Here is a 21,760-nt window from a genome sequence, read left to right as displayed (position 1 = left end):
ACTCATGAAGAAGCTTAAACTGCTTCAAGCTTGTGAAGTGAAGTGGCAACAGGTTTGGTCCTGTACTTAAACCGAGGAGACCGTCAAATTTTTTTTTTTAAAAAAAGAAACACTTAAAATTCAAAGAAAAAATATTTTTAGAATTATGAGATTTTAAAATTTAAAATCTTCCATAAGAATGCTAAAAAATACATAGTAACAACTGTGACCAAACAACTCCTATTTATTATTAAGATTGATGCTTTTTATTAATTACATTGAGAAATAGTTCTGCTCCTCCAGCAAAAGATGTTGGTAACCTTTCCCTATACATTCTTTGCATCACCTACTACCGATTCACCTGATCTTTGTGCTGTTCATCCTGTCACATTCCACGTGGTTAATAAGTAACAGAAAATCAGGAGGTACCTTGCCACAGAACTGAACAGTGTGCACCTCAGTGCAAATTGCCTGCACCGTTAGAAGCCGTGTGTTTGCCTCCACACGTTGCACAGCTGAAGCGCATCTCCAAAGCCTGCTATGAGGTTCACAAAGTTAGGTATCTTAACTGAGGCAATGGGGCTGCTGTCCAAAAGCTGTCAGCTGAAGAGAAATGGTACAGGTTGGAAGAAAACAAAGGTAAGGTTGTATTGCAGTGCTGCTGAAAAGCTCATTTCCCTAGTGGGAAGGATAAATTAGTGGATTTCTCAGCAAGTACCCACTCTGTTGCTACTTTACATATTAGCAAAGTCATTTTCAGTTCCTACAACAGATAGAGACATTGGTTTAAATCAATACCTGAATCAGAGTCCAAAGTACTCTCCAAAGTTCACAGATATCAACAGTGGGTTAAAATCTACTTCAAGCATTTTGTGATGAATGCTTTTAGAACTTGACCAATACAAGAACATTTTTATACAGAAACTGCTTTCTCCATCTTTACTTACCCCAAATCTGGTCACTTGGAGCTGTTTACTTCTGCAATACATTGGCAATACTCTTGGAATTGTAGATGCTTGATGGAAGCTTTTACCTTGATCATCACGTTCCCCTTATATTTATTGTGACTAAAGATAACCATCACATCAGGCTTAGGAAATGTTCTGCAGCTAGCAATTATCCTTTAGAGATCAATTATGATTCCCACTTAAGCCTCTAAATCAATTCCTGGGGGAGATGGCTTATGGATAAACTGACATGGCTAATGGGACCAGGGAAAATTGATGCAGGCAGGGAAAAAAAAAAAAAAAATCATTTCCCTCCCAGCCAGTGCCATGGTTCCTTCTAACAACGGCCACAGCGGGCTTAATCCAAGGACAGGAAAAGCTACCAGCATGAAGCAAGAACAGGGATGTCAGAGAACAGCCAGGATCTACACACCACTGCCTCTCCAACAGGCATTTTAAGTAATTCTGTAAGGCTATATAACTTAGAATTAACATTGGTGCTTATCAGTGTGTTAAGAGTTAATGTAAGAACTAAAACAATGCTGGCCAAATGATTCAATGACTTTTCCTGAGAAAGTGCACAGCTTCTTCAAGGTGAGCTAGCTTGACACACTATTAGACTTTAAAACAGTGTTTCTAAATAAGCTGAATAAGTGTTAGGCTAACACGTAGACCAGTTTAAATTTCCACAGAAAACATAAAATAAAACCTGGTAACAGTTTTCCTGAAAACCTTCTGGAGTCAGTTTTCTGCACACATTGAAGTTCTCCAAACTGTTCCCTACCGTTCTTTGCAGAATAAAAGGTCACGATTCATTTAAGAGGCTCTACCAATGGTACAAATCTCACATGTATGAGTTAAGGAGGTATGAACACTAGCAGAGCTCTGAGAATGAATTAAATCGTTTTATCTAGTCTGAGGACTTCTAATCACTATTTCTGGGGACAACCTATTAAGGTTTAGTTTAAATTCATTCTTTTGGACATCAATAAACCCTCTCTCCCTTTGTACTTTCTCAACAGCAAAACTCACTTCAGAGCGTCACAGTACTATCACTCTTGGTAGTGTCAAATCCACAAGCAAACACACTCCTCTTCTGACCTGTCCACATATTATGCTCATTACTACAAGACTGGCCTGAAGAGAAATGTATTCAACTGTAATGAAGTCCAAGAATGTGACTCCCAGAATTTCCGCATCTGTGCTGGAAAGAGCTGTTTTGGGGTTGTGTTTTTTTTTTTTCCTTTTTTTTTTTTTTCTAACAGAAACAGGTACTAGCTTGGGCAGTAAGAAGGAAGAGGTGTTTAATATTGCTGTTTATTTCTTTTTTAAAATTAAACAAGTCTCAACATATTATTCCAGCCACATGCTACTAACCACTCCATACATTCCTTTCTTTAGGATAATTCTAACTAGAGCTTGGCAGGGGTGAGCTGAGTTAGAATTACTGACTTTAACAGTACCAATCAGAATTCAACCAGCTGAGAACTCCTCCTCTGAATCTGACATGACATTCATGTTAAATTGCACTACCTATATTTAATACTGTGTTGTCTTAAATACCTTTTTGAAATGCACATATTAAGTTTGTCTCTTAGAAACAGTCTTGTTCTTTTTTTTTTTAAATCTTATTCAGAATAAGATAAAAGTTCCCATGGGTAACAAAGGGAGTTTCAACTATGGTTTTGGGAGGCAGGCTTTTAAATAGAGCCTGAACCAGTTCTTCCATAGAGTCCCTGATTAAAATTACATACTTCCAGTAACTATTTACAGCAGTGAAAATTTGTGTCTTCCAAAAAGTTTTGATGAAAATCAGTTTAGGCTATCAAACTAGTTTCTATTAAATATGCAAAGTCAAACCGTAGGATACTAAGTATTTTTGAGTTTTACCTGCGTATCTACAAATAAAACTTCCCTCAAACATCCCATGGAGCAGAAACAACTGTGGTAGTAATTAAAATATTGTTAGTTGTCAGATTCAAGGTCACTAGTTAAAATATTCAATCATTTTTACTTCTAGCGAAAACAATCTCTTATGGGCATGTATGTTTTTTGTATGTTGTTTCCAAAATTGTTTAGAAGCACACTCTGATATTCTCATTTACAGTGTTGTGCTTTTTTATTTATCCATCTGTACCAGTTATTAGCTGAAAATTATTAATTTGTACAAATCAGCCATGGTTTAAATTGTATAGTTACATCTCATGTAATCTCACCATTTCATAGGGTAATTGATTCTCTAAAGCTTTTTTTTTTTTAAATATATGTATGTATATATATATAGTCAAAAAAGCAATATACAATTAATGAATCCCTGTAGGAATTTCCACCCCCACCCCCCAACAAGCATTGACATTACATATTTAAATACACTGGACCAAATCCTTGGTCATGCCTGATGATGTGCACGGAATCAGACATGGAAGCAAAATGGCTCATATCTCACCTTTCACAATCTGCTGGATCCTACGGCAGGGCTATCTCCTCATCACAGAGAGAGAAAAACAAATGTGCGAATGTCTAAATTAGACTAGCTGTACAGATGTACAGGGCTTTCACGCAGGAGGAAAGCCCAGTAGTATGCCCTCTTACTTAATTTCTCCAGCATTTACTGGGGTATTTTAGGAGTGCATGTGGAAAAGGTGTATGGAACAATATAGCACCAGAGGATTATTCTTAAAATCCTCTCTGGGCAAATAATACTGAATTTAGGGACCAGTTTAGGGCTATTTTAATTTTCAGTAGCTATACTATTCTAGAGGATCTAACCCATATCATCATAGTGCAAATGCAACCTCCTATACAGACATCTTCTGGTAATAATAGAACATAATCTTAACAAACAGAGGTACAGGTTGTTAATGAGGCATGGTACATTTTACTCAGTTATGCAGCTAGGCACCTTCTTTCATTGCTGGGCCATCCGGTTTTCAAAAAACATTTTAAAAATAACATCTCCTTTGATAATATTAAAAGTAGATGATATGATTTTTTTCTTCAGTAAATTAATAAAGTACAGTATAAACTGATTTCTCCAAAGTCATTTCAGTTTAAAACAGGCTGAAAAAAGTTACAATGTTTAATGATAATTTCAGAATAGTAGCTATTTCACAAACATTTTGTTTGTGATGAGAAAACTTTGTGACAAAAAAAATAACCATGTTTTCCAGCAATTCACAAACAGTACTTCAGATGCTGTGATCACCCAAAATTCTGTTGATGCCTCACACCAACAGAACATTGTCCTACTGATGATCAACATTCATCTTCTTTATACGATGAAGGAGGGCATCATTTTCCATTTGGACCTCAGCAAGAGCCATTTTAGCTTTGGCTAGTTCCTGTTTGAGACATTCGTTTTCTTCAAGAAGCTGAAATGATCATGTTAGAAACACGTGTTATTAATATTCCTGCATACTGCCGACTTTTTCCATTACATCAACTTTTTAAATAATATAACCCAATGGTTACATTCATTGCTTGGTTTAGGTTTGTTGGGGCCAACTGACTGATACCCAGGCAATGAAAGCGAAACATGGAGAGAATTGATGGAGATAGATCAAAAGGCAAGATACCCTGGACTTCATGTGTTAGTTATGTCATTTCCATTCTGGAGTGGAGTGGAAATGACAATGGGTTCTGAGCTGTAGGAATGGACTGTTATCCAGTGGGGAAGAAAAAGCTAAAGTGACGTGTGAATTTTTTCACCGTCAATTGGTTACTAAGGACCTGACTCAACCTTCTAGTCCTTCACCTTTGGCAGTTGTGCTGTGTGGGGATCAGGGAGATGTTCAGAAGAAAGGAGAGAGGGTTATTACACAGTTTGTGAATCGCTTCTTCATAAAATGCCATCTGACGTAATGGATTGCAGTGTATTACTGCCCCATTTAGAAAGTAGTATTACACTCATTTTGCATGCCTATATATTGAACCATACTATGAATCTGTAATTCATAGTTTCCAGCTCAGATGTCTAAACAGAAATAAGCCCCCCAGCCTACCCCTAGATAATCTAACAATTGCGATGATCAATGATTGTTGCAGCTTTGGGGGACGAAAGGAATTCTCAATACCTCATTTTTGAGGAAGTCAGCTGAATCACTGCTTGATTTAAAAGGTCTGGGAATTTCACAAGTAGTCTGTGTGGCTTGGTCCTGTGTTTTTAATCCAGCAGGTCTAGTTGCTTGTTGCAACGCACTACTTGAATTCTTCACCTTTGACACATCATTTACTCTTTGATTGTCTGTAACACAGAAAGATACTTGAGAGTAGCATTTAGGTTTTTGTATTTTTTTTATATATATATATAAACTTTAATTGTCATCAGCACTAAATTAAAAGCACCTCAGCAAACACATTTTTAATATTAGGCATATCTATATTTACCTTAAAAAAACAAATACAAAACTTAAAATAAAATTAAATAAACATTGTATACCCTTTTGGAGGAAGAAAGGAAAGAAGGCATAAGAAGAAACTATATGTACATCTTCCAGCTCAAAAAAAATTACCACATTTTTATACTGACTGCTATTATCACCACAGAATATGTATCCTAAGTAATTAGCTATACAACAAAGACAACAGAGCTTGCAATTCAGAAAGTGTATCTAAAGAACTATGTATTTCAGATCTTCATTATCCAATGCTTGAAACATGCACTGAAACAGAGGGGAGGGAGCACAAGTTTGGTAACTATTAATATTCCTACTGCAGTAATGTCTGCAGGTCCAAATTAGATCTGATGACTGCATTTATATTCGAAGACAGTGAGATAAACTTGCAGAATCAAGTTTTTAAATTAGAAAACAACTTTAAACATTTACCATTAAGGAAACTTCCTAGCATTTTTAACTGAAGTGCACTGTAACTTCTATTAAAATATACTGCTGTACACCAAGGGTAAAATGAGGGTACCATTCTTAATAGCCTAAAATTCCTTTTTCTTAAACAATTTCTTCTAAATTTTCTTGTTTATATTTCCTCCAATGTCTAGTATCTAAAGATGACCAAAATGCATTTTTCAAGCCTTTGAAGATATTCAGTCTATTAGATAATGTGGAGAAATTAGAATACAAACAGATCATGCCACCATGTATCTTTGAGTAGTCTGGTCCATCTTTTCTATAACTTCCCATTAGTTAGGTGAAGGCAGTATTAAGATCACACTGCAACCTTCTCTTCCTCAAGTGATACAACACATTGCATATTGTCAGATTAATTTATTAAGGCCCTGGATGAAGGGGTGGGTGCATCCTCTGCAAGTGTGTCAACAATACCAAACTGAAGGGTTAGTGACTGACAAGGAGACCAAGACTGTTCTTCAGAGGGACTTGAACATGCTGGAGCAATAGGCTGACTGGAGTCTCAGGAAATTCAGCTCATGTGTGAAGTCCTGCAGCTGGAAGTAAAAAACTTCTTACTTCACTACAGGATGGGGATCAAAACAACAGAAAGCAACATTACAGGAAAGGCACTGTAGGCCTTGGTGAGCAAGAAGTTGAATGTAAGTCAGCAGTGAGCCCTCAAAGCCAAGATCAACCACATAGACTGCACTACCAAGGGAGTGGATGACCAAACGAAGGAAGTTATTATCCCTCCCTACATTCAGCAGCAGTAAGACCACATCTGGAGTACTGAATCCCATTCTGGATTCTCCAGTGTAAGAAAGATACTGACAGCAGAGGATTACCAAGATGATCATGGCTAGGAGCACACGATGCACAAATAAGGGGTTAAGAGCAATGTGTCAATCTGAAGAAGGGAAGGCTATGGGGTGATCTGTAAGCTCTCTTTGCCTGCCAAGTGAAAAGGGTATTGAGAAGATGGACCAGACTTTCGCGGAGGTATTTGGGAAGTCCTCAAGCACCTCTGGCAAGACAGGCGGCAAGAGACATGACATGCAACGAAGGAAATTCTAATTAGGCGTTACTAAAAGATATTAACCATAAGGGTGGCCAAGGATTAGGACAGGTTGCTTAGGACAGATTGTGAAATCACCTGTTTGCTCAGAACTTAACTGGACAAGGTATCGAGCAACCTGATCTAAACTGCCCCTGCTTTACACAGGGCGAGGACCAAATAACCTCCTGTGGTTTCTTTCAACCTAGATTATGATTCTTTGACATATCTGTCAAAGACAACAGTGAAGTTCTAGCTCTAAATGTATTGCCTTGTTAACAGTATTTTGTATTTGCCTATACATGTAGAAAAAATGTAAATATATACATAGGTCACGAAAGGTACAAACTTAAACCCTTATTCAAAATACAAGTTTCAGTGCCATCATAGCCATGACCTGCCAAGATGCTACCATAATACACAGAATTGGAAATAGTTACCTGGACTTTTCAGGTAAACTTTTGTTTTACAATATGCTCTACCTACTATCTGTAAGACAAAAACACAAAGACAACACAGAACTCTCTTGGCTAATTGTAAAGAAATGCAACTTTGTTTGATTTGCAGTTGATCTTAAAAGAATCTAAGACTTAGTATGATGAAGTGATATGCACTTAGGAAACATACCCTCACGAAGTTATATGCATATATTTTTATTTCTCACAGATGGATTCAGCTGTAGGTTATCACAGACAATGCATTACTCAAAAAGGTAACTTTCTTCTAAGTACGTTTAGAATTAAGGTTTATCGCAACACTGCTTATACAAATTATCAGCGATTGTCTTTTCATTATTAGACAGGTCTACACAAAAAGAAAAAGCAGTGCTAATAATAATTAGATTATAATATTGAGATATCCAGTGGTGGGAAGATACAAACCTCTAATGAAAAAAGAGCCATCATCATTTCTTTCTATCCAGAGTATGTCAATATGTAGTTTTATGGGTACTAGCTCAGACACCTTGAGATTTTCACGTGGACTGTCATCCTAAAAAAATATAAATATTCAAAAATGAGTTTACCAGGAAATCAAAATAGCTAAGATGTTAAATTAAACAAGTTCATTTAATGAACCTTGAAAGAGTATATTTCAGAGCAGAAATTTCTAACAGGACCTCCACTCCATTTTTTTTTTCTCTGTGGATCATATTAAAGGCCTATATTTATCTCTTGAGTAAGTTCGCTGAACTCTATATACAATCTGACTGAAATACTTCAAAGTATTTTTACAGTCATCTCAATAAGATTAAATCCCAACTCAAGACATGCTTTAGCTCAGAGTCAGAGACAAGAACCCCACACTATATCTGATTTTTTTTGAATGATTTAAAGATTCAAAGGGACATGTGTCATTCTTAAGGGGACTTTATCATTTTAGAATTTAGTTTGGGATGACACTAGCTGTAGTTCAGTTACATTATTATACTCATCAGAAGGGAAACGACATAAATTACTTCCTTTGAGGTCTCCACAGGATGTTTTTTAAGTTCATTATCCCTGTCAAGCACAGTAATGCAGTATAATCATAAACTATACATATCAGCATTAAGCACATAGCAAGAAAGCTGTTGAGGTGTAACAGACAAAGTTTCTTGAAACATCACTGAGATTGAAGTAGAAAGCGCAAAAATAAATCAAGAGTTTAAGAAAGGCCATTTTCTTTTTTCTCCAGGAAACACACTGCATCAAGTCATATTCAGAAAAAAAAAAAAAAAAATATATATATATATATATATATATATATACAGTATTGAATACTCAGTGCAGCATAAAGTTAAACCATATCTTCTTACTCTTTACTACCCAACGATGCTCTGGAAAGGAATCGTCTGTGTCTCATATCTGCCATCCATCAGCCATCATGAGCAGCTTCACTGTGACATGTGCACAGCTGAGTGAGCACTTTAGTGTTAATGCTGCCAAACAGACCCTTATTGCCAGTTTATTAACACACATTCCCCACCTCAAACAGCTGTTTTCTCGAGCAGTTTGCTTAAGTCTGCTTTCTTGCCAATAAACCGGCACAGTCCTGTTTTTAAAATTGAGGTGACTGTATATTGAAACCTTTCTTTCTGCACTTGAACATTCACATTTGTAATGCACCAAAATCTAGGGAACAGATTCACAGCTCTTACAGAACATCCTCGCGCTACTGCTAGTATAGAAATAGCCCTAAAGGAGTGTCTAAGAATCCTCAGGGGATGGAAAAGCTGCACCAAGTAGGGAGGCAATACTGGTGGATTTTGATATTCAAAGTCCAAGTAGAACATTGTCCCAAATCTTAACAGATTCAAGTCCTCAGCCTAACATACAGAATTTGATCTGCTACTCCAGTCCTTGCTATATCCAACATTTACATGGGTGATTATTAATTTCCAAAGCAATGTTATAATGACTTTTTTTCCAAGTGTAATCACCCTTGAACCCAATGGTTGTGCAGCACAGACACTCCTTTTAAGCGTCCAAAAGGATATCACCTGGAAGACTGGAGTAGCACTGTCCTCTTCGTGTTACTATTTTAAGATACAGTGGTGAGAAAAGCTTCCACTGTTTAGTAACTGTTTCTAAGTAGAGCAGAACAGAAAAATTGGGGTTCTAAGAAGCAGTATTCAGGTGGTTTGAACTGGAGTTCTTGTAATCTCTTCCTTCTTCTGTACTGATCTTTCATTACGTAACCTGTTCTTTAAGTAGGAAAGACAATTACCTCTAAAAATCTGTTTTGTAATTAAAATACCATCACCATGCTAAGCAAAAAAGCCCAGCCAACCAAAACAAACAAAACCAAACCAAAAACAAAAAAGCACACTGTGCCTATAGGACTTTGGTATACATTACCTGTAATACTCCTAGATCTTGTCATTCTACAAAACTGACTAGGAAAGGATGGAAAAAAGTACAAAGTATTAATTCATGTAACTACCTTGGTCATGCAGAGAATTCATCCCTAGGCATACCACAGAGTTAACCAAATCTATGGATTTTTAATCAAATCTATGGATTTGATTTACTGTTATCTAAATACTTTACAGAGTATGATAGCAGTTTCTTTGAAGTTAACTGTGTCCAGGTTAGAAGGTTATCATCAAAGAAATAAGAACACAATTTCTTAGAAGCAGCCAAATAGCTTATCGTTAACATACTTTTAAATTAATCTTTGCATTAGAAACTTTTATCTTCATAGGCATCACTTCAGCAACAGTTTCATCTTCTAGAAAATGCTGAATGTTCGTGAGGGAAGACGTTAGAAATTCAGCACTGAAGTTCTCTACATGACACTGGAGAAAACCATTTTTTACAGCCAGCATAGAATGTATGATAGCACTTGGCCCACTTTCCCATCTCAAACTAATCTCAGGTGATGAACTAACTGGTCCAGCCACAGATTTGCAATCAGAACCTGTTACAAAAGAAAAATAAGTTTGCATTAAAATTTTGCAATGTTCAAAAAGTATTATGATGCAATTAATTCTGCTTCTATTGTCCAAATAATTTCCCAGAAGTACTTTGGAATTATATTCCAGGAATTACAACACTGCATATATATAATAAATTCAGACAAATTTTGTAAGTATATCACTTAAAAGAACAATAGAAAAATAATCAGTATATAGCAAGTACTTGTACTTCACTATGACAACAGAGAAGGACGATACAGAAGTATAGTTGTTCATAAAGGATTTGTGTTTTCTCAATGTCTTGAGAACTGAAAAACAATTATTTTGCATATTTTTCCACTAAATCCTTCAGTCTTAATTCAGAAAAACATTTAAGTCAGCTCATACTCTCCGGAGAGCAGGTATTCTCCTGGAAAGGCATAATTTCCTTTTTCAGGAACTTACTTGCTAACACACAGGAACGCAAACAGCAATTTAGTAAGATAGAGAACATGACCGTGTGTTATTTCTATTATTTGCGTGGCAGTAGATTTGAACCTTAAAGGGAACTAGCATTTGCTTGTTAGTTTCAGTTTTTAACCAGTAAGAACAACTGTAACATTCAACTGAACAGTTCTAAAAACAAAATAAAAAAAGGTAAGGTAATAAGATATTGAAAAAATACGTCCAGTATCCATTTGTAGTTCAGAAAAAGACAGTTCACCACCGGAAACAGTCACCCCAAAGGATTTGTTAAAGGCCGTATCTGTCACTATGATGGCTAACTTAGAGAAATGATTTATACAACAAAAAGCATATAATGTTCACAACAATTGTGTTAAGAAACAAACATTGAAATTTGAAAGATATTTTTAAAAGTAACTCAATTAAAATTAATTGAATTATGTCAGTTTATATTAGTAGAGATCTACCTGTTAAACAAATTTGAGGACAGAATTAATAAAAAAAATCATACAGATGCTTCTTGGTTTAACCTCAGCAAAGTCCAATGCTTACAAGATTAGAGTTGGAAAAAAGATAGGCCCTAGATATTGTGGGACCAGGAAAGAGCACCTGCAACATAGCTTGAAGACTCCAAAGTGTAGAAAACTAAGAGACCATGCATTAAGTCTCAGCCATGAAGCCAACGTCAGTTATCTTGTAGCTACCTGAAACTGCCATAGTCAAGAGAGAATGGGATAAAAATTGGATTAAGCAATTTAGAAGTTTCTACGAACTTCCACATGCACGACAAGGTCTCAGTAAAAGTATTCTTTCCTCTGCCCCCCTTCTTTTGTTATTGCTGCCAGACACACGATCTGATGAAAGGCACTGTCCTATAGCCAGCTCTGCTGGGATGTGCACAGCTGCCACACTGCCTTCAAACTCACTCCTGCAATAGCACACCTTTCCCTTCCTACATTTACTGTGCTAACATTATAGCAAGCTGTAACTGGTTACAACTGTTAATCCAACACTTGAGTAAGTTTTGTTAAAGGTTGAGGGGGGAAGTTGCTGTTTTTTCGGATACTTTTCTTATGCTTTTGCTCACTGGTTCTTTTAGTTGCCTTTTATTACTGTTAACACATTTAAATTGTTTCTTTAAACCCAATTCTCAAGCTTGATCCTAACCTTGACCCTCTGGAATTTGTTTTATTTTTAAATTGTTTCCCTCTTTAGTTCTTATATTAGGATATCTGTAGCAGATATGGAGCAGCAATGCCTGCAGAAGATTCCTGACTCGGTACAGAAAGCAGAGCTCTGTGGAGAAAAGATGTATGTTGTGGAATGGGAGTGACCATCAATGTAGAAAGAAGTGTTGATATGTCACCTATCCAGAAAGCCACCAGAAAGAGAAAGGAAGAGATACATAGCAGCAGTATTTGTAGGTAACAGGGACATTATAATCTATTGTCCATAAAGGAATCAGTGCATAAGCCTCTCATACACAGCTGAGCTGGAGGCATGCTCTAGTTTTAGATCCAAGTGAGAACAAAAAGGTTCCACGTTCTTACTATTTACTTCCTCTTGCTTTTACAAGGACATGACAGATAACCAGAACTGGCCGCCTGTTGTCTGAAGGTCAGCAATGAGATTTCCCTGCTGGACCTCCCTCATGCCTTCAGATGCAAGAACACAACAACACAACTGCAACACCATGCAACAGCTGCTCAAGCAGCAGCTGCTGGCAACAGCCCAGCCTACCAGTATGTGATCTTTTATTTATTTATTTATTTTAGCTAGGACATCGGAGGCTGCTTCATCAAGCAGAACCTCCTGAAGAAAATCCATACTGCTGCAAGGCTGGAAATAAATGGCAGCCAACTGCTGCTATAATTGTTTCCTGGGAAAGGAGATGAACCAGAAGCAGGAGGCAGGTGCATCAGGGATCTGCACCCCCCTAACCCTGCAGTGCAGCAGAGTTGGCATCTAGCAATCTGTGTGGACGGCTGGCAAAGGGGAGCAAAACAAACTGTGACAGACTGGCATGCCAATACAGCACGCCAAGAAGAAAACCTCACAGTATGTGAACTAGGTTTCCTGGCAGATAATGTACATGCATCCATGCCCAAGAACAGCTCAGACTTAATATAATGGTTGATCTAGTTGTGCCAATATCTGGCATGAAACTACTCCCTGTATGCCTATCAAGTGTATTTAAAAAAACAAAAGAAAGAATAAAAGCTGTCATGGCAGCTTGTCTTTCCTGATACAAAGGCAGTTTAACTTTTCTTAAAGCACAAACTATAAATCGGTTTAAACTGTGGGCTTTAATTTATTGTACAGAAAACTATCTTTAAGAAAAGAAGCTGTCTTCAGAAATACCCCTTCAAACCAAAGTACAAATAAGTATCATTAGAGCAGTAAGAGTTCCATATTGATGAAACAACAACAAAATGTAATTTGCTTTTTTTTAAAACAACTCAAGTCACAGAATCACAAAATCATCTAGGTTGGAAGAGACCTCCAAGATCACCTACCTAGTCCTAATACTAACAAGTCCTCCACTAAACCATATCCCTAAGCTCTACATCTAAACATCTTTTAAAAACCTCCAGGGATGGTGACTCAACCACTTCCCTGGGCAGCCATTTCCAATGCCTAACAACCCGTTCAGTACAGAAGTTCTTCCTAATATCCAACCTAAACCTCCCCTGGCACAACTTCAGCCCATTCCCCCTCGTCCTGTCACCAGGCACGTGGGAGAATAGAAAAACCCCCACCTCGCTACAGCCTCCTGTTAAGGTACCCGTAGAGTGCAATGAGGTCACCCCTGAGCCTTCTCTTTCCTAGGCTGAACAATCCCAGCTCCCCCAGCTATATTAATCAGGAGAAACCAATGCAATTAATACATTTTTTACTCCCCCATCAGAAATGTTTCCATTTTTCATTTTATTTTTTTATTTTTGCCTCCTACTCATTGTATGGTAAATTAGGAAATAAACCAGAATAGATATTCTAAACCAGCATAAAAAGGATGTTACCATCCTAACAGGAGCATAAAACTGTTTTTGTGCTTTAAGGGTAATACAGTGTTTTCATTTATTTACAACAAATGTTTCCAACTCCAATTTCACAATAGACATCTAATTATTAGTTCTTACCCACAGTTCTGTTGCAAAGATAGTGTCGAACGCTGATATTTCCCAGTTGATTTGGTATCACCTGGTTGACCTGAAGACATATTTCTGTGTCTTCACCTCTGATGTCGATTTCACCATTAACACCAAATATTTGGAAAACCACAACAGACATCTGTCAACAATATTGATTAAAAAGTGAGATTTAAAATTGAATTTATATTGGTTACTGTTTATGAAGTTGCCTAAACTTTTTTCTCCTCCCTCAAAAGGAAAAGAATCTTTGCACCCATAACCCTTGCTCACAGAAAGTTTTCTCACTTTCTCTTTTCTTTTTGTACCCTTTGGCTTGACAATGGGTTGGCTCGTCTGTCTGCCCAGACAGACCCTTGTGTTCACAACCCACCCGTAACAATTCAGAACCGGCCAGAAAAGTCGTGAAAGTGAGACAGCCCTTCCCCACTCTCGTTAAAAAAGCATGTGACATTTTTTGAGGCTGCACCCAGCTTCATGTATATTATAAACACAACCAAGCATTTCCAGTGCTGAATCAGACCACAGTGAAGAACAGGGACAGAATATTAAACTTCGGCAATTTGCACAGCAGTCAGCCCTTTTTCTCTATTTACTGGATTGCAGTGTCTTTTGAAAACAGTAGCAGCCAGTTTCAAAAGTCAGCTTTGTTATTGGAATGTTTTGTATGTCCATCATCATTACTACTACTATGGGCTTTTTTCTATTTTTTGTTTGTTTGTTTTAGTTATATTCTGCAAATAGGAAAAAATGCCAGTGTATATTTGTGTAACAAGCTGCATGAAATTTATTTTCTTCGTATTATCTATACGTGCAATTAACAAAGTTTACTTGGAAGGAACCAATCACTTAAGTGAGATTTTTTTTTTTTTTTAAATGAAGGTGAAATTCATTGTATTTTGTTTGACCCATACTCTCTAAGGTTTCCATTTTTAAACCTTAACTGATACAAGAACATAATTTAAGAAGTGTTGATTAGTGCAAAGAACAGCAAGAAGTAGATAGGCAGATAAAGAAAGTTGGTGCCCTCATGATGTCTCAGGAAGTGAATCTTTCTCCACAGCTCCTATCTTCTCTAAATACCGGCCGTTGTCCTGACATCATCCTGGACAAGAAGCATTTCTCATCTGACCCGGCTGGACAGTTGTTAAGGTCCTATTTGCGAATACTACAGAATGCTACCAGTGCTGATGAAATATCTCCATATAATGGATGTCAGAGTTATGCTTAATATACACTTGACATGAAAAAGCTCTTTTTAAATATCATATTCAATATGTAGGAGCATAAAAGAACATGGTATTACAAAATATCACTATGTATTAAAGCGGAAATATTTCCTGACACTTTAAAGTGGCTACTGTCATTTATCAATAGTGGCTACACAGAGGAGGTAAGAACAGAGAATGCTCAGCATAACTTGAATTATAATCTTCATTTGTATTTATTACAATGGCACTAGATCCATAGGCCTACAAAGCGCACTAACAAGAACTCCCCAAAATACTGGAAAATCCCCTCAAAAAGCATTCATTTTATCTTTATTTTAATGTTCAATTTACTGAACCATGTATTCTAATGGAATTCAATAGTATTACCATTTCTTCACTAGTCTCATGGGCATTCTCTGAAGCAGCACTCATGGCATCTGGAGATGACCCATCACAATTTTCAATCACTGTGCCTCCTTCATGGGCATTTTCTGATGGGCTTTGATAGTTTGTGGCTGTAATACCTTCCATACATGCATCAGAAAAAACGCAAAGTTAGCAGAGCATAACCTGAATCGGTCCTGCATTAAGAATAAACTCAGTGTCTGATACTGTATGAATACGTTAACTCATTCTTAAAAATGAGTTGAACAGCTTATTAAACAAATATTTATGACTGAACTGCCAAATCCATTCCTCATATGGAGTTTGAAGTTTTAGATGCTATGCAAGTAAGGCAGGATATACTGACAAAAATGAAACGACACTCTGCATGCATTGCATGAAAAACTGCGAAGGGCCTTAGTCTTCCAAATGAAATCTAAAACTGATTCAACAGAAAAAAAGGGTAAAGATTCCAAGGTGTGTATCTAAAATACTACAAAGCACCTTTAAAGCACATGCTTGCAGTTTTATTATTAGAGAAAGTATATATATTTTTTTCATTAGAATCATCATGATAGTGTTTCCTTGACAACTGGGAAGCATGCAGACTTAACTTGCAGTTAAATATTGTTTAAGTTCAAAAGACACATAAAGGTTATTAAAAATGGAAAAAATATTTTATGGCATACTCCTACATATGCATACACAGAAATGCTCCTACAGTCCAAATTTATAACAGGTCTGCAAGTGAAACATCCTTCTCATTATTGCTCTAGGCCAAAAAGAAAATCTACAGAAAAAGAATATTGCTATTCTTCATTCAAAACCAGAATTTATTAGAAAAGAGGTACCAATAAAATCTTATTATTATACTTCTTGACATTAGAAAATTATTTAATCAGTTCTACAAGAGAGTTACATAATTATATTTGCACAAGTCCACAATGCTACAGACTATGTAGAGACGATTACTGTACAGCTGAATTCCTCCCTCAGATCAGGAGCAAAGGCTCATGCACAGATGAGCAAAAACTGAACAAGTATTTGCTGTTACACAGTCCATAGGAACGAACTGCTTCATAAGGAACAAGCAGCAAGGAGACTACCAAATTATCTATCTGCTGATTATCATAACAAGCATTAGTGATTATTTTTTTTTCTTCATCTCCTCTTAAAATTGAAGCTTCTTTACCACTTCAGGTGTAACACTGATTCAGGGTGCCAGCCTGTAAGCACTTACAGCCAAAAATGGTTGCTTAAAAGCAAAGCAGGGAATAGTTCTGCTTGACTCAGGGTTCCCACACAGCACTGCAATGCTTTAACTCTCCTCAAGAGATGAAAACTGACTAGTGCTTAATTAGGTACCACTACTTAAGTAGCACACTCAGTTGTTTTCCCTTGAAATGATGTGCTGTGAATATACTTGGTATTACTTACTAGTGAAGCTAACAGCAATAGTGTTGTAAAATACCCAGGGCTTGCTGAACCACAATCCTTTTGGGTATTATTTTACTAACAAACATTTCCATTTATTGCTTAAAAATACTTTGTTAAATCTATTTACCTTTCTCCAGAAAGCTTTGGCTATCACTTCCATCACTCTCCACCAAATGCTCCTCTAGCATCATACTATCAATAGAGATGGTATCCAGAGAGACTTGAGATGGACTTCTTTTCATATTCTTGTAAGAAACAGAGAACGCAGGAAGGCTGGACGGGCAGCGTTCCTTAGGCTTTGCACTTTGAAATATAAAGACATAGGAAATTACTGCTTTACATGAAGGGAATTTCCTAGAAGTTAGTTTTAAAAATCCTCTAAACCAGATAAGATATAAAAGAAAAAAATTCTGATTATTCTATAATCCTTTGGCAAGAAAGAGTTAAGCAAATAAACAACATGCATTCCTGTACATATTTGTGTCAAATATTTTCTCAATACTTATTTTGTTAACACTTAAGCTGAAAGTTAAGTAAATTGTTTAACACAATTAGCTAACAGTTCGTTTTAGCTTTTACTGAATGTTACCACATATCTTCAGAATTTAAATACTTTTAAAATTTTCATCTACTAGATGTTCACTTTCATTGACCATTACTAAAAGTACATGACCAGCAAGATTGATAAATATTTTCAAATTGCAGTAAAACTGATTTAGTATTAGATCTTCTATACCTTGATGAAGGCTGGGATGTAAACATTCTAACTGAGGTCACTTTCTCTTTGTTGATTTCAAGCTCTTCAGATTCTAAGGCAGTTTCTGTTTCCAAGTCAGTGACTTGGTTAAGACAGCCTTCAGTTGTACCTTCCTGTTCATTTAACTTATTTGAGAACATATTTTTGTCATCCTCTTTATCAATGAAAAATTCAGTAGAATCTTCTCTCTTATTTAAAATGGACACTGAGTCTCTATGATGCAAGCTACTTTTGTCACTTAGAGGTCCACAGACCTCCTCTGAATCACTTCTACTAAAAAGTCCACTGCTTCCTCCTTCACTGGTATCTCCCAAACCTTTATCTGATGCATCATCTGAAAATGACATTCCTTTCTGAAAATCTGTGTTACTCTCTGATTTAAACAAAAGCGGATCCATTAAAATGCCTTTGTTAACTTCAGCATTCATAGGCTTGCAGTCAGATACATAATCAAGTACTATCTTATTACCGACTAATTTATTCTCCGAAGTAAGAGCTACTCCATTTCCTGAAGGAGAGAGCTCTGATGCCACAGGGCTTTCTTTTTCCACAGCTGGAGACTTACAAGGGTTTCCCTGAGTCACTGGGTGGAGTAGTAAGGCTAGTTCTGCACTTTTCAGCAGGATCCCAATGCAGATATCTGTTTGCTTTGCAGGTTTTCCTGTCACTGCTTCTACATCATTCCTTAAGTTTTCCAGGAGCAATAAAAGGGATTCGTGGAGAAACAGCAAAAAAAGATACTGATAATGATTGATCTGCATGCTTACATGTTTTTGAACATGGACTAGAACATGTACATCCGCATCAGAGGAAGAGCTTTCAGAAAGCACTCCTGAAGTCTCTGAGAAATGAGACACATGAATGCCATTGCTCAAGGACTCTGACTCACTGCTATAATATTCTTTTAAAAGTTTTTTACGTTGCAATCTATTAGCAAGGTCACTAGATTCACTTTTTGGAATGTTAAAAGTTGTCTGATTATGCAATAAAAGCTCTTTTTGCGACTTTGCAAATCTTAATGGCTGGCAAATCCAAAGAGAAAGAGGGAAAGAGTCCACGAAGCTTATTGGTCGGCCCTTCCCACTTTTTGTTCCTTCATAATCTATCCAAAACTGGGAAAAATGCAAGGCCCAAACATCAGTAGCTGCAGATGTCTTTAATGCATACTTATTCAATTTGGGGATGATATAACCTTTATAAACATCATGCATTTTAGTATCTTGTTCATGAGCATGTCTCTGGAAGATAGGATGCAAAAGATTAAAATTTTTCTGGGACTTAGGAAATGTTGTGAAAGTTCTACTAAAAAATTCACAGTCTTTGAAGTTCTGAAACAAAGCTTCCAGATCAGAGTGTCTGCAGTTTGGCGAGTATCTTGTATTTGTAGCAATCATCTCTGAACTCTGAATGGAAATTGCACGAGGTTGATCTTTATGAATTTCAGGTTTATTTTCAGATGGGATGATGAACTGCAAGAGAAATAGATTTCATTTAGTTATAAAGATATAGATTAATAAAGTATATAATTTTAAAAAATTGCAGCCACAAGAGCTAAAATATAGCAATATAATTATATATTAATTATAGATTACTAATTATATATATATAACTCAAGTATACTAATACAGAACAGGGGTAAGTCAGGCTCGCAGATTAACATTTATATTTCTTGTAATTTTTAAGAGGGATACTGTCGCATCTAAAACTCAGTGTACAAAAACATAAGGGACTCAGATTTTTCTTCTCTGAAAGACTTAGATTTAAGGCAGCTCTGTTAGACGGATGTGTCTTATTTCTTAGGTCAACTTAAAAAAAAAAGAAAAAACCCCACTCGACAAACCTTCTCCTCCAAAGATGATGACAAGGAAGGCAAAAATCTGATGTTCAGCTGCATTAACTGATGTCATTCCTCTGGAATAAACATGTAGAGAACAAACTCCTCTACCTGAACTACAGCAAGAGGCCAATATGAAACAAGAAACCTAAATAATTGGTTTTAGAGAAGGCCTTCAGAGGGACTAGTTTCTTTACACCAGGCATTCCCTAAGACCAAAGAGCTTTGATATACTACAGTCAGAGGAGCAAGGAAAGTCACTTGTGTTAATATACAGAGCGCACATATTCTTGCTAGTTATTTTAATTTCAGTTCTCAAGTTTTTCCCTTTTGCTACATCAGCTTCATCGAACACAGTGAAATAGTGTGTGTTAATACTCCCAATTCAGATCTTCAGTTAAAAACACAAAACCACAAAAGAACCCTAGGACTTGAATTAGCATCTGAGACAAGTCTGTGTCCAAACCATCATATTTGCATAGTTTTCTAGAGCAATGCTACTTACTGCATGGGTTATTTGTTCACTTATTGCTTAAGCTGCTTGGCTAATGGCTTTTCAGAGTAAGAGAATAAGCATTTTCTTCCAAAGAAGCTCAAAACCCCTAATCAATGACAGTATACCTTTAACATTAGTCCATCAACTCTGACATCAACATGTTCATCTGATTTTGAGTTGTCATTTAACTTGTACATAGCCATGAACTGAATAAGACTCTGTTTCAAATCCAACACAAACTGGTTTAGCCAAAGAATACTTCTCTCATCCAGGGTGAACTGTAAAGCATTCAGCTGGCCATATAAATTTGGACATGGAACTAAAAGAGAAGACAAAATAAAATCATGAGAGCAAATTTATTTATTTATTTATTTTCAGTGAGTGCAGACTTCCATTTTCATCTGTATTTTACGTCAGAGTAATGGAAACCCACTCTTTCGGTCCAGAAGAAGAATATATTGTTCCTCTGGATACCTAAAGCAATACTCCTTTCTCTTCAAGCAACTAACTGAATTTTTGAATGTGAAATATTAAAACAGAACGGAGTCAGAGAAAAGGAGGAGGCTGTCCTCATTACAGAGGAAAGGCAGAACCAAGGAGATTTGCTGTCCTTATGTCCCATCACCAAGAAATCTACTGACATTTCTGTAATATAAAACAGGGCTAGTCCCGTAACACATAAATGAAATTAACTCCAGCAGATCTTTCATAGCATCTTAGATACTACTGCAGTAGCTTGAGTTTTTATGTAGCCAGGCAGTGTAACTACAGAAACAGTATGTATTGGAGAATAAGAAATTTCTCAGTAAAAATCACAGAATCATGGAATGGCTCGGGTTGAAAAGGACCTCCAAGACCATCTAGTTCCAGCTTCCCTGCCATGGGCAGTGATGTCACCCACTAGGTCAGGTTGCCCAACCTGGCCTTGAACACCTCCATGGATGGGACATCCACCATCTCTCTGGGCAACCTGTTCCAGTGCCTCACCACCCTCAAAGTGAAGGATTTCCTCTTAATATCTAATGTGAACCTCCCCTCTTTTAGTTTAAAACTATTCCCCCTTGTCCTATCATTATCTGCCCGAGCAAAAAGTTGCTCTCCATCTTTTTTTGTAAGCCCCCTCTAAATATTGAAAAGCTGCAATGAGGTCGCTCCAAAGCATTCTCTTCTTCAAAGACTGAACATCCCCAGCTCTCTCAGCCTTTCTTCATAGGAGAATAATAAAAATGTTGTGCTTGTTTTCAGACTTAAAAAACAGTATTTATAAAAGTCAGTATTTATAGGGATTTGCCAGGTGCAAACACTGAGGAAATGAAGCAGTATTATGTACTTTCAAATTTAGAAAACCACTGACCATTTTGAACTGTCAACCTGGAATTAATATTAAGCTTCATAAAGGGGAAGATTACATAAAAAAATATGTATCAATACAACAAAAAAATTATCTTACTAGGAAAGTCCTTTCCATCCGGGTAGTAATATTCTGTGAATTCAAAATGAATAGCTGGCATTTCTGGTGGAAGATAAAGTGACTTTTTATTGCAGGAGACCAATGTTTTAGGGGAAGAACGGCACTGGTCTGCTGTTGAAACCTGTAGAAGACAAAAGTTTAACTTCATTAATACATTATATTTTCATCAATCATTAAGCATTTATAGTTGCAAAGGACTGCCCCTGGTAGGGTAACATTCCACTCCTCCCAGATGTAGGTCCCCATCTACGCAAAGCGCAAACAGTACAAAACACCTCGTTAACTTTTAGTAGGAGTCTGCCCAGAACAGTTGCACAAGAAAACTGTATGGTATTAATGGTACCACATCCCCT

General features: G+C 36.7%; 1 protein-coding gene across 3 annotated transcripts in view; it reads right to left on the bottom strand.

Moving 5' to 3' along the window:
• Positions 1-2,538: 2,538 nt before the first annotated feature.
• Positions 2,539-21,760, bottom strand: part of UHRF1BP1L (UHRF1 binding protein 1 like) — a 55,237-nt gene continuing 36,015 nt past the window's right edge. For 2 of the 3 annotated variants that reach the window (XM_035336416.1, XM_035336407.1), the window contains 10 exons: positions 21,387-21,528; positions 20,062-20,255; positions 17,586-19,075; positions 16,977-17,152; positions 15,416-15,552; positions 13,809-13,959; positions 9,970-10,226; positions 7,709-7,817; positions 5,000-5,169; positions 2,539-4,297 (listed from right to left, as the gene is read on the bottom strand). In XM_035336416.1, coding sequence (XP_035192307.1) covers positions 4,172-4,297; positions 5,000-5,169; positions 7,709-7,817; positions 9,970-10,226; positions 13,809-13,959; positions 15,416-15,552; positions 16,977-17,152; positions 17,586-19,075; positions 20,062-20,255; positions 21,387-21,528 — 2,952 coding nt within the window. In that variant the 3' untranslated portion in view covers positions 2,539-4,171. Of the gene's footprint in view, positions 4,298-4,999; positions 5,170-7,708; positions 7,818-9,969; positions 10,227-13,808; positions 13,960-15,415; positions 15,553-16,976; positions 17,153-17,585; positions 19,076-20,061; positions 20,256-21,386; positions 21,529-21,760 lie in introns of those variants that run through there. The other variant, XR_004753729.1, reaches the window with a different exon arrangement.

Source organism: Oxyura jamaicensis, chromosome 1 (assembly GCF_011077185.1).
Source record: "Oxyura jamaicensis isolate SHBP4307 breed ruddy duck chromosome 1, BPBGC_Ojam_1.0, whole genome shotgun sequence".
Taxonomy (NCBI): Eukaryota; Metazoa; Chordata; class Aves; order Anseriformes; family Anatidae; genus Oxyura; species Oxyura jamaicensis.
The sequence above is the reverse complement of the archived record's forward strand: the minus strand, read 5'-3'. Positions and strand labels throughout refer to the sequence as shown.